Raw genomic sequence first — 14,306 nt, 5'->3', positions numbered from 1 at the left:
AACTCTATTTCTGAAGCCAGGTGCCTCAATCTCTGGATCATAATAGGGAAATAAAAGGGAGTTTATAAACTGGAGTGCACACATCAGATCTGCAGTAATGACATTCTACCAATTGAAGTCGCCGATGTATTATTTGCATATAGATGACATAATATAATAACTCTCTCCCCTACCTGGAGGAAGAGTAAATATTTTTCTGTCTGCTTTGTCTCATTGTGGTGACAGAGGGAAGCAGCTGCTAATTGAGGAGAGGAAGGAATCTTTATGTGGCGACTGACATTCAATTATGTCTGAGGGATCAGATTAGGTGGCGGACGAGGAATGTCTGAAAACAACATTTTGCGGGCGGTGGAGGACAGGCGGGGCGGTAATTTGAATGGCTGTTTGAGGGCGGGGGTGAATGCTGCTGCTCTGAATGAAATCACTACGCTATGACCCGGGAGTAATTGGATGTCCGAAGTGAAGCGCTGAGAAACGGAGGTAGAGACAGAGAGAGTGAGAGAGATGCTCAGTTAGTAGAGCATGGTGCTTGCAACGCCAGGATAGTGGGGTCGATTCCCTGGACCACTCATACTTAAAATGCAGGCTTGACTGTAAGTCGCTTTGGATAAAAGCGTCTGCTAAATGGCATATATTATTATTATATTAAAGTTGGAGCGAGAGAGAGAGGTGAGGAATTGAGGAAGCATTATTGGGAGAGGGAAAAACTGACAGGCAGGCAGGCAGAATGAATGAATGGTAGACTTGTGATGAGGACAACTTGTCAAAGCCAGAGTTCACAACACACACACACACACACACACACACAGCCTCTCTCATCCCCAAGCCAAATAAACCATTTCACAAGCACTGCTTTCTTATCAGCCCAAACACCATGATGAGATCACACGGGCAAGGTCAAAACTAATTACTCATTATGTACTGCTGATCAAGCTGAGCGCTACGGTTTCCATCCATACCATGTACCTTCATGTACTAACTAGGAGGACCGCGGTGACAAATGGAAGGTAAACATCCATTTGTCACATCAAGAACATAGAACGAAGGGGAATACCAGCTACCATGGCCATCGTATCAACATGATTGGTTATAACGAGATAGATACACAGGTACAACAAACCCAGAAAATAACATTTGTCTGTCCTCCTGTCACTCTTAAATAAATGTCTTGTTATTGTACCATTTTCTTGTTAAGTGTTATTTTGTGTCTGAGATATGAATTTAACAAGTAGCTCTGATAACCCATCTGTTTAAACTCAGACAGATGGATAGACGAATGAGCGGATGGACGGACAGACAGAGGCATTGGAGCATTCAGGATAGGTCATGTTCCTGGCTGGCTCACTCTCAGAGGTAACAAGAACAGTGAATGTGGACAGACCTCTGCTCCCCAGACCCCACAAAGGGAGGACATTGATTTGAACGTTGATTTTGGCTCTTTGTAATTAATCCGTATGGAAGAGAAGGAGGAGGGGCTGCCAGGCATATCGATTGGCTGCCGTTACCAGTGACAGGTCCCAGATTGCCCAGAGAGAATTAGAAATCCACAGTCACCATCATTAACAGTCTGCCCACACCAGTTTAGGTCCCAGCCAGACCAGCAGCACCATGGGCCTGTACTCCGTAATCTACACCCCCATCACTACTTCCTCAATCACATTAGTCTGCCTTTCTGTATGTGTGTATGTGTGTATGTGTGTATGTGTGTATGTGTGTATGTGTATGTATGTATGTATGTATGTATGTATGTATGTATGTATGTATGTATGTATGTATGTATGTATGTATGTGTGTGTGTGTGTGTGTGTATGTATACATGTGTTCGGGCGTGCTTGCGTGTGTGTGTCAGTGACACCTGGCAAAGCCATTGCAGAGTAAACTAGATTAAAGACACAGCTTGAAACATATCAGAGCTGCTCAAATAATCATAGCAGGGTGTTGATGATTCAAACCTACAACATTTACTTTTTATTGGCACATACTAGAAGCAAATATGACTTTCCATTATGTTATTTTCTTTTTGACTCACATTTAATAATATGTGCATTACTACTCACTGCTTTGTGCTAACCTAAAGAGCTTTACACTGCTCTGTGCTTAAGCAACAGAACACAAGCCTCACTAATGAAAGTGCTGGCATTATAAACCATCGTGGAGGTCCCCAATGGGTTTACGAGCATAGCAACACACTACACGACACCTGTCAGTCACTCAGAGTGCAATACATCCTCAGAGCAGCAGCAGCATGGGTCAGAGGAGATCCAGAGGAGACAGGTAGCAACACATCATTATACACACGACCTCCAGCTGACCTTTCATTGTGCTTCAGCAGGAATCACAGGCTGTAATGAGGGGAGATGAGTGGAGACAAGTATAGACCAAAAGCCTTCGCTAAATATTATAATTGAACTGAATAATTTCAAATGATAGAGGAATGTGGGAATGTACACTGTGTACAAACATTAGGAACACATTCCTAATATTGAGTTGCACCCCCACTCCTACAGAAAAGCCTAAATTAGTCGGGACATGGACTTGTTCAACAGGGATGCTGGCCCATGTTGACTCCAGTGCTTCCCACAGTTGTGTCAAGGTGGTCGGATGTCCTTTGGTGGTGGACCATTCTTGATACACACAGGAAACTGTTGCGCTGCGTTGCAGTTCTTGACACAAACCTGTGCGCCTGGCACCCACTACCATACTCCATTCAAAGGCACTTAAATACTTTGTCTTGCCCATTCACCCTCTGAATGGCACACATACACAATCCATGTCTTAATTGTCTCAAGGCTTAAACATCCTTCTTTAACCCGTCTCCTCCCCTTCATCTACACTGATTGAAGTGGATTTAACAAGTGACATCAATAGGGGATAATCATTTTTCACCTCTTTTTTACATAACAGCAATTGCAGGGACACCACACAGAGAGTTGATAAACTTCACAGTGCCATGATGACCACACGCCATGAACCCGATTCATCTGAAAAGCTGACTGGTACTGAAACAGGGGTGTAGGCCAGATAAAGCTTGGGCTGACAGTGCCTCTGTGTGCTGAAGAGTGATGGCCTCCGGGTCCTGGGCAGGTCCAAGGTGAAATTGTCTGTCGGAGGAGAGGAGAGAGGAAGCTCTACTCCGCTGTGCTCCAGGTACTGATGACTGTGGACAGGATGTAGGATAGTCGCGATGAGGGGAGGGGAGGTTGGTCGTTTGACGAGGGGAGGCAGGCCGTGACAGCACAATGGACTGGAAAGTCCATTAATCACAATGCACCACAGCCAGGAGACTGAGACAACAGCTCTAAACACTAACATGAAACATATACACGTAGGCACACACAAACCCACATAAAAACACACACAGAGCCCATTATTCAGGGCTATCAATCTGACAGACAGCTGGTATAACTCACACATTGTGCCTGTCAAATCAACCCATCACATCTGCCACTGGAAAGGCCATGTGTAGTACATCGGCTTAACAATGCAAACATACCTTTACATCCACTGCAGCTTAAAGTTGATTCCTTTCTGAAGAACAAGTGAAAGCATTTGATGTTAACCAATTGATTTTGCTATGATTGAAATGTCTGAACATGAGAGTGTTGTGTAGTTCTGGCCAGCGTCTGTGAGACTGTGTGTCCATCAGATTGACTACTGATAGACTACTGCTCTTAGGCCGATCTCTAAAGTCTGCCTTTCCTGTCTGATGAGCTACATACAGTATATGCTACTTCACAGCCCCTAGGAAAATGGCCCCTTCTGTGTACGATTTTAGCTGTCAAAAATATAGTCTGCCATTGATCCAAAAAGTGAGAGACAGAAAGAGAGGAGAGAGGAGCAGACAAAGTGGAGGGGAAAATAGATACGGAGGACATAGATGTGCATATCAAGACAGAATTTAACGCCTGAGTGAGAGTGGTGGAGGGAAAATCAACTTGATTTCAATGTGACAAAATAGATTTTCCAATTTTCGATGGACTGCTTTGCCTCCCGTGGTACCATGGAATGTCCATCTAAATACACTTACAGCTCAACCTGAATTATGTCCAATGCATTTACAGGGTGGAGGAACAACGTTTTTCATCCAGCAAAAAAAAGTAGTTTGGTGTGCCAGACGGAGGGCGATACATACTTCTGAGTATCTGCTGAAGTAGCCAAGGTTTAAAGCTCTCCAGACACCTAGAAGATACAGATGTAGGATCTCTTGTGTTGCTGAGAATTTTCCTGCTCAGCAGGTAATGCAAACTTGCAGTGTATTCAATGTTTAAAAAGGCTTCTAAAGACAATGATTTTAGTTGATTTTTGGTGTGTTAGCTGGGGCTGGGGCAAAAGTGTGACACCAATCAGGCCACCGAGCACTGAAGTTGCCTATCCCTTGTTTACATAATTGTCATGCTCATTAAACCATTCAGTGACCACTCATGCCCTGTGGATGGGTGCATTGTCATGGGAGCCAAAATAATGGCTTTTTCTACATGACCCTAAGCATGATGGGATGTTAATTACTTAAGTAACTCAGGAAACACACCTGTGTGGAAGCACCTGCTTTCAATATACTTTGTATTCCTCATTTACTAAAGTGTTTCCATCATTTACTAGTGTTTCCATCATTTACTAAAGTGTTTCCATCATTTACTAAAGTGTTTCCATCATTTACTAAAGTGTTTCCATCATTTACTAAAGTTTTTCCATTATTTTGGCAGTTACCTGTATATGGGATTTTGTCTATAACACAGACACAGGTATGAACTATAAACATGCAATAAAGGGGTGATCACATTCAATACAACCCACTAATCATGCAATTTCTAACTCAACAGAAATCAATAGCATCCTTCATGAGCACACAGACCAGGCGCTCAATGTTTGAATTACACACAGTACTAACACATTTATCAATTAATCATCTATGAGAGTTATAGCTCAGAGATCCACTCATTGCCATTTGATAGTGATTTCCCTGTTCCAGCTGAGAGGTTTCTGTTGGACTTGTTGGACACAGCCGATGCTGGTGGATAAGTGTGTATCACCTCAATTAAACCAAGCTCTAAGTGTCTGACAACAGCTAATATTCCTCTTCCACGAGCACAGTGAATCGATGTTCTGGCATTCGTCACCCCGCTGAAAAAGCAATCATGCCGTTGTCTCGCTCCGGTTAAGGAATGGGGCGATGCTGCCTCCGCTTGCTCATTAGAATGCACCACAGAAATCACCCCCCGCCTTCCCTCACCCCCCTCATCTCCCCAGCACAGTGACCCCCCTCTCCCGCCTCCTTCATTCACCTATCTACAGTCTCTTTACTGACAATAACAACAGTGATTTAAAACATCATGGTCGTGAGACAGTGAGGCAGTGAGGCAGTGAGACAGTGAGACAGCAGTGTTTTGAGGCCCCATTAGATCAGTCTGGAGAGGCTCCCAGCCCAGCCCAGCCCAGCACACTCACCTCTCTGTCCAGCAGCGTGGGGGAGATCACAGTGACAATGTTGCCGCTCTCTGGGTTGATGTAGAACATGTTGGGCGAGGGTTTATCGGGCGACTGCCTCACGATGTTGTAACGCAGCACCGCGTTCTGCAACCTGGGGTCATCAGCATCCTCTGCTGTCATCGTCATCACCACAGTTCCTATGGAAACAGACACAAGTTCGTTAAAAGTTTACAGCACTATCTTGGGCACAACCTACAGATGTAGGATCTTAATTTGAGCCAGTTTTCTACATTAGGAAAATTACTTGCAGCAACTGGAAATGTGAATTATTTTGTGGATTATATTTAATGGACATTTTTGAAGGGATTGATTTTTCATAAGGGAAAATCAAGTCTGAAATTTAAAAGTGGAAATTACAAACTTCAGAAGCCTTTTTAAACCTCAGATATAACCTCAGGAAAGTTCTCCTGCAACAGGGTGATCAAATTAAGATCCTACATCTGTATGATAAGCATTCCAGACCGATAAAGTCAGTCACTTTGTCAATCACATGAAAGTACTTTGGGTTACCAAATCACAAGTATGATGAAAATATGAGCCTGTTCAACGCTGATCAAACAACAAGGACTGAGACAAAGGCTAAGAATAATGACGGGCATTAGTCAGAATCTCACTCTGCAACTCACATCCTTTACTAATGCATTTTCTCCCTAATGCTGGTCAGAACGATACACCACATGTGATTTGGTAATGGAACAGGAACGGAGAGCCACCCCTGCAGTATAAGCTGAAATCCCAGTCAATCATCTCTTCAACGCTCCATCGTCATGTCTCAAGTGATGAGCCTCACACTTCCACTCTAAAAGCAAGAGAATTTGTTAGCTGCTGGGACGGCAATCTCTCTCCCACCTCGTATTCTCTCACTACACACATCTCATATGAAAACAGCAAGACATCTCTGTGGAGCCTGGAAATGTAGTTCGGACCACTGCAGAGTCATAGTACCAATAAAAAAGGTTTAGTCGTCATTCTTATCAGCCTATTACTATGACCTCTTCTATTACTTGTTATTTTAGATTTGACTCTTTATTATTGATTATTGTACTGCAATGTTGAGAGAGCTAGTATACAATAATTTCAACTACACTTTTGAACTGCTCTAAACTGTGTTTGTGACAAATAACATTTGATTTGTCCGCTCAACCTTCACGTTTGATGATTCTTTGCTATGGAGTATTAGCCCGGAACTCAGTCAAATTAGCAACAAATTAGCCAAAAGTGCAAAAACTGCATCAGACTGCATCAAGTATGTTAAATAGTTGCTTTAGTGTAAATGGACATATGGTCAGTAGTATATAATGGAGGGCAGATGAGGCCGAGAGGTATGGGTTTGATCCCCTGGCAGGTGTTTGAAGTGTAAGCTGAACCATTTGTAGTGGGTATAGCAGTAATCCTTCTACAGGCTAATTACAGAGGCCCTGTGTGTCACAGAGCTCTCAGCAGACAGACAATCTCTTTACCATTCCACACGCACACATTCAGTAACTGGCTAACAGACACCCCACATCCACATACGCCACAGAGCTAAACACAGTGAGTAACACACTCAAACATACACTCAAAACACACAAGCTGTCATGCATTGAACTCGTGACCATGGCTGACATATCCCTCCAGAATAATTAGTGTCTCTGTTTTAATTATAGGATCTGTCAGTTGGGACAGACAGAGTCGAGTACTGATGGGTGGTACTCCGGCACAGTAATTTCACAGACCATCACACTACACAGTCCCTGGCTGATGCAGCCATCTCTACTGACTGGGCTAGAGAGGCCCAATGGGTTACACAGCTCCCCATGCATGGGTTATTCTATCTATCCACTGCTATTTCCAGTGGACCAGGATTATTCACTGTCTTCCCTATACTGTACATGATACTTGGCTAAAATCTCTAAAGTTGTGCACCAGACCAAGCCATGATTGCCAATACTGATAGAGAGTGAGTTTAAATGGTAAAGATCACTTCTACAATGCAGAGTTAATCAAGATACTGAGTGTTTTGTGAATATAAATATTCAAATGACACATAGACATCATACTTCTAATCATTAATCATGACTCTCTAAACAAAGATGAACATGTAAGCTGGAAACATTGTTTCTGTGCATTCACCTTCTGCGTGTAGTGATAAAGATAGAGATAACTCAGGAAGTGAATCTGAAAATACATGCACCTGTTAGGAAACTGTGAGAGCTTTTAAGGCGTCCACATGATCATCATTTGCTATTGTAAAAACTCACTTATTATGGCTTTACATCACCTGCCATCACATGGTTGGACAGTTACTTATCCAATAGAACTCAGAGAGTATATGTATTATATGTAGTGAAATAACCAATGGGCTCATCACTCATTTGAAAAAAACATACACTAAACACTTGGAAGTCAATTAATCCACCATCATTGGCACAATGGAAAAATCGAATGATATATTATTGGAATATTTAAATAGCATGGGTGACTGAGAAAAACACATTGGTACAAAAAAATGTCAAAAAATAATACAGGCATTAGGGATGGGGATGTGAGCAGGCGGGTCTGGGCAGATGAGATGTAGTCATTGTTTGTACGTGTCTGTAAATTACTGGTCGTATGTACATGAATGAAAAAAATATATATTTTTATGAAACATTTCTGTGTTGAAAATGCCTAACCACTTGTTAAATCTAAACTCAGAAAAAAAAGAAACGTCCCTTTTTCAGGACCCTGTCTTTCAAATATAATTTGTAAAAATCCAAATAACTTCACAGATCATTGTAAAGGGTTTAAACACTCCATGCTTGTTCAATGAACCATAAACAATTAATGAACATGCACCTGTGGAACGGTCGTTAAGACACTAACAGCTTACAGACGGTAGGCAATTAAGGTCACAGTTATGAAAACTTAGGACACTAAAGAGGCCTTTCTACTGACTCTGAAATACACCAAAAGAAAGATGAACAGGGTCCCTGCTCATCTGCATGAACATGTCTTAGGCATGCTGCAAGGAGGCATGAGGACTGCAGATGTGGCCAGGGCAATAAATTGCAAAGTCCTTACTGTGAGACACCTAAGACAGTGCTACAGGGATACAGGATGGACGGCTGATCGTCCTCGCAGTGGCAGACCACAAGTAACAACACCTGCACAGGATTGGTACATCCGAACATCACACCTGCGGGACAGGTACAGGATGGCAACAACAACTGCCCAAGTTACACCAGGAACGCACAATCCCTCCATCAGTGCTCAGACTGTCCACAATAGGCTGAGAGAGGCTGGATTGAGGGCTGGTAGGCCTGCTGTAAGGCAACAACGTCACCTATGGGCACAAACCCACCGTCGCTGGACCAGACAGGACTGACAATAAGTGCTCTTCACTGATGAGTCTCGGTTTTGTCTCACCAGGGGTGATGGTCGGATTTGCGTTTATCGTCGAAGGAATGAGCGTCACACCGAGGCCTGTACTCTGGAGCGGGATCGATTTGGAGGTGGAGGGTCCGTCATGGCTAAGCAAGCTTAGCTATAAAAAAAACAGATAAAAAAACATTGTAACACATCGCCTCTCCTCTTTCTAAAGATCTAATTTAACTGTACTGTATATACGAATATGAATATGTATATATGAAGTGTTTAAATAGTATTTTTGTTGCCTCTTGTTGTCTTTCCTAGATAAAAACATTTTTTTTAATTTTTTTAATTTAATGTCATATCTTATGTTGTTCTTGTCTATTACTGCTCTGTACTTTGTCATGTATTTGTACGTTTTATGTGGACCCCAGGAAGAGTAGCTAATGCATGAGCAGCATGGGGATCCTAATAAACTAAGCCGATATAACTGTAGAAGAGCTCCTGTGAGTTGTCTCCAAACCCTCTATACGTCACCTGGTCGCATGCCAAAGGTCAAATTACTGGGCTCCTGATGTGATTAACCCATACTGACCCCCATTGACCTTAGGCCTATCTGCTCAGACAGACTGAAAGGAATGACAGAGGTACCTACTATCAATATGCGCATGCAGGGAGATAGCAACCAGCTACCATCAACACACACACACACACACACACACACACACACACACACACACACACACACACACACACAACCCTAAAAGCACTAAAGGGGTTCAATTTTGTCCAAAAATGTAATAATTTCTGTTCCTTCTGAAATTATAGGACTTTGTCAAGCAACTAGACCTAAATAAACATGTACCACAATTTCATGTGTCAATATGGAGCAATGGAATATAATCTCTATTTTGTATACTAGTGGTGCACAGCTAAACTGAAAATGTGGTCTCAATAGTAAATAATAGTAAAAAAAGCACCAAATTTGGCACAGGGGTAGATGTATGTACCCTGACAATATACAGATATGAAGCCACCTAGATTTGGCCCCTGTGGGCCATTACAATGAAAAAAATAACACCAAGAAAAGAAAATACATATTTTGCTTTCAGTCAATGTTTCTATACATCTTTCAGATGCAACTGGAACTGAGTTGATAGATCATAGCAGTTTGAGGTCTGATGCCCTTATCAATGGCCCTCTTAGGTCGTACCGGTATATAAGATTTGCTAAATCGCCAATTTCTCAGCCTCTGACCATCACAGAAACACAACACTATGAATGACTAACATAACAATGTTCATAAAAAGTAGCTATGGATGAAATGTATCAAAATATCTGTTCATAATATGAAAAACATAAATATACAGTATATACATATTTTGAAACATCAAATGTGACTATAAATGTGTGAAAATGTTTACATATATGCTTATTTGTGGGAATTTAAACAATTTAGGTTGTGTAACAAAAGGTTCATAAAATAATAAGTGTTACTGCTTGACAGACTGAATCCAAGATGGCGTAGCAGTCAGACGTCTTTGTCCTGTCGTGTCCCTTGTATATATCGTTTTACATCTTTTTCGTCGCATATCCTTTCAAATATTTTGCTAAACCTGAACATTTAAATACTCTCCTGCAACCCGCCTCACAAAATGTGGTGTGGATCTGCTTTTTTTTCCCTAAAGTATTTATATTTACTTCGGATCTGGAATCCCTCAACTGAAGCTAGCCAGCTAACTACCAGCTATCAGTCAGCAAACCATTGCCAGCGGTCCTCAGCTAACCTTCAGCTCGGAAAGCTCTCGTCAGTTCGAACAACGTGACTCTAACCAGAGCATAACGGACCTGTTATTTTTATCCCCGGATTCCTACCGCAAACTGAACATTTTCATCTGGATCTTCACAACTAGCTAACCGCAATCCCGGATAACTACTCCTGGCTAGCGTTTCCATCCCAGAGCAAGCACCAATTAGCTTGAAGCTAGCCCGGCCAGAGCTCCTGTGCTACCACCGAAGTATACTCCTGGGCTACAATATCCGGACCCCTTATACAGCCGGTACGGGGCATGGAACCCCGCAGATCCCCTACGACTGGAATACCGACATAATCTGCCCGAGGACTCCAACAGGCCCATCAGGCGCGACGGCCCATTATGCTAACCAGCTAGGCCTGCTAGCTACCTAGAGCTACTTGGAACCCTACTAATTCCACGACTGGTCTATTGACGTCACCGCACGAAGAGGCAAAAACAGACTTACCCCCATCGCGACGTCCCGCAAAGGCTAACTTTCTAGCCCCTGCTATCCTCTTGCTTGCTAACCCGGTCTGCTAACTGCTAGCTTGCCAGGCCCGTTCTGCTAACTGCTAGCTTGCCTGTCCGGTCTGCTAACTGCTAGCCCTTGCTAACTGCTTGCTTGCTAACCCGGTCTGCTAACTGCCAGCCCCTGCTAACTGCTTGCTAACCCGGCCTGCTAACTGCTAGCCTGCCCCGGTCTACTAACTGCTAGCTGCCGGCCTGCTAACTGCTAGCTTACCTGCCTGGTCTGTAACTGCTAGCCCATGCTAACTGCTTGCTTGCTAACCTTGCCTGCTAACTGCTAGCTTGCCCCGGTCTACTAGCTGCTAGCTTGTTTAGCCCCGGGCCTACTAACTGTTAGCTTGTTCGCCTGCTAACTGTCTGAATCGCCGTGTCCCCAGCCAGCCCAACCACTCACTGGACCCATATGTTCACTTGGCTACGCATGCCTCTCTCTAATATCAATATGCCTTGTCCATTACTGTCCTGGTTAGTGATTACTGTCTTACTTCACTGTAGAGCCTCTAGTCCTGCTCAATATGCCTTAACCAACCATGTTGTTCCACCGCCTACATATGCAATGACATCACCTGGTTTAAACATCTCTAGAGACTATATCTCTCTCTTCATTACTCAATGCCTAGGTTTACCTCCAATGTACTCACATCCTACCTTACCTTTGTCTGTACACTATGCCTTGAATCTATGCTATCGTGCCCAGAAAGCTGCTCCTTTTACTCTCTGTTCTGAACGTGCTAGACGGCCAGTTCGTATAATCTTTTGCCGTACCCTTATCCTACTTCTCCTCCGTTCCTCTGGTGATGTGAAGGTTAATCAAGGTCCTGCAGTGCCTAGCTCCACTCCCACCCCCCAGGTGCTCTCATTTGTTGACTTCTGTAAACGTAAAAGCCTTGGTTTCATGCATGTTAACATTAGAAGCCTACTCCCTAAGTTTGTTTTACTCACTGCTTTAGTACACTCTGCCAACCTAGATGTCTTAGCCGTGTCTGAATCCTGGTTTAGGAAAACCACCAAAAACCCTGAAATTTCCATTGCTAACTATAACGTTTCCGCCAAGATAGAACTACCAAAGGGGGCGGTGTTGCAATCTACTGCAAAGATAGTAATACAGAACTCTGCAGGCTAAGTCTGTACCCAAACAATTTGAGCTTCTACTTATAAAAATTCACCTTTCCAGAAACAAGTCTCTCACTGTTGCCGCTTGCTATAGACCTCCCTCTGCCCCCAGCAGTGCGCTCGAAACCATATGTGAATTGATTGCCCCCCTTCTATCTTCTGAGCTTGTGCTACTAGGTGACCTAAACTGGGACATGCTTAACACCCCGGCCATCCTACAAACTAAGCTTGATGCCCTCAATCTCACACAAATTATCAATGAACCTACCAGGTACAACCCCAAATCAGTAAACACGGGCACCCTCATAGATGTCATCCTAACTAATTCGCCCTCCAAATACACCTCTGCTGTTTTCAATTAAGATCTCAGCGATCACTGCCTCATTGCCTGCATCCGTAATGGGTCTTGCGACCAAACGACCACCCCTCATCACTGTCAAACGCTCCCTGAAACACTTCTGCGAGCAGGCCTTTCTAATCGACCAGGCCGGGGTATCCTGGAATGACATTGACCTCATCCCTTCAGTAGATGATACCTGGCTATTCTTTAAAAGTGCCTTCCTTACCATCTTGAATAAGCATGCCCCTCTCAAAAAAAATTGAACTAGGAATATATATAGTCCTTGGTTCACTCCAGACCTGTCTGCCCTTGACCAGCACAAAAGCAACCTATGGCGTTCTGCATTAGCATCGAATAGCCCCCGTGATATGCAACTTTTCAGGAAAGTTAGGAACAAATATACAAAGGCAGTTAGAAAAGCTAAGGCAAGCTTTGTCAAACAGAAATTTGCATCCTGTAGTACTAACTCAAAAAAGTTCTGGGACACTGTAAAGTCCATGGAGAATAAGAACAGCTCCTCCCAGCTGCCCACTGCTCTGAGGCTAGGAAACACGGTCACCACCGATAAATCCACTATAATTGAGAAGCATTTCTCTACGGCTGGCCATGCTTTCCACATGGCTACCCCTACCCCGGTCAACTGCCTGGCACCCTCCACAGCCCCCACCATTTCTCCTTTACCCAAATCCAGATAGCTGATGTTCTGAAAGAGCTGCAAAATCTGGACCCCTACAAATGTTTTATTTTACCTTCATTTAACTATGAAAGTCAGTTAAGAACAAATTCTTATTTTCAATGATGGCCTAGAAACAGTGGGTTAACTGCCTGGTCAGGGGCAGCCTGTCGTCTCAGGGATTTGAACTTGCAAACTTCTGTGTACTAGTCCAATGCTTTAACCACTACGCTACCCTGCCGCCCCAAATCAGCTGGGCTAGACAATCTGGACCCTGTCTGTCTAAAAATTATCTGCCGAAATTGTTGCAACCCCTATCACTAGCCTGTTCAACCTCTCTTTCGTATCGTCTGAGATTCCCAAAGATTGGAAAGCTGCTGCGGTCAACCCCCTCTTCCAAGGGGGAGACACCCTAGACCCAAACTGCTACAGACCTATATCTATCCTACCCTGTCTTTCTAAGGTCTTTGAAAGCCAAGTTAACAAACAGATTACTGACCATTTCGAATCCCACCATACCTTCTCCGCCATGCAATCTGGTTTCAGAGCTGGTCATGGGTGCACCTCAGCCCCACTCAAGGTCCTAAACGATCTCATAACCGCCATCGATATGACATTACTGTGCAGCCGTCTTCATCCACCTGGCCAAGGCTTTCGACTCTGTCAATCACCACATTCTTATTGGCAGACTCGACAGCCTTGGTTTCTCAAATGATTGCCTCACCTGGTTCACCAACTACTTCTCTGATAGAGTTCAGTGTGTCAAAATAAAGGGCCTGTTGTCCGAACCTCTGGTAGTGTCTATGGGAGTGCCACAAGGTTCAATTCTCGGGCTGACTCCCTTCTCTGTATACATCAATGATGTCGCTCTTGCTGCTGGTGATTCTCTGATCCACCTCTAAGCAGACGACACCATTCTGTATACTTCTGGCCCCTCTTTGGACACTGTGTTAACTAACTTCCAGACAAGCTTCAATTCCATACAACTCTCCTTCTGTGGCCTCCAACTGCTCTTAAATGCAAGTAAAACTAAATGCAT

The 14,306-nt window shown here is 43.6% G+C and overlaps 1 protein-coding gene across 1 annotated transcript in view; it reads right to left on the bottom strand.

Annotated features, from left to right (window-relative positions):
* The window catches only part of cdh13 (cadherin 13, H-cadherin (heart)), a 554,022-nt gene that overhangs the window by 156,139 nt on the left and 383,577 nt on the right, over window positions 1–14,306 (bottom strand). The window contains exon 7 of the mRNA XM_065022614.1: window positions 5,446–5,624. Within this exon, the coding sequence (XP_064878686.1) occupies window positions 5,446–5,624 (179 nt within the window). The remainder of the gene's footprint in view (window positions 1–5,445; window positions 5,625–14,306) is intronic.

The sequence above is a fragment of the Oncorhynchus nerka genome, linkage group LG9a, assembly GCF_034236695.1.
Source record: "Oncorhynchus nerka isolate Pitt River linkage group LG9a, Oner_Uvic_2.0, whole genome shotgun sequence".
Lineage (NCBI taxonomy): Eukaryota > Metazoa > Chordata > Actinopteri > Salmoniformes > Salmonidae > Oncorhynchus > Oncorhynchus nerka.
This window is presented reverse-complemented; position numbering and strand designations above follow the sequence as displayed.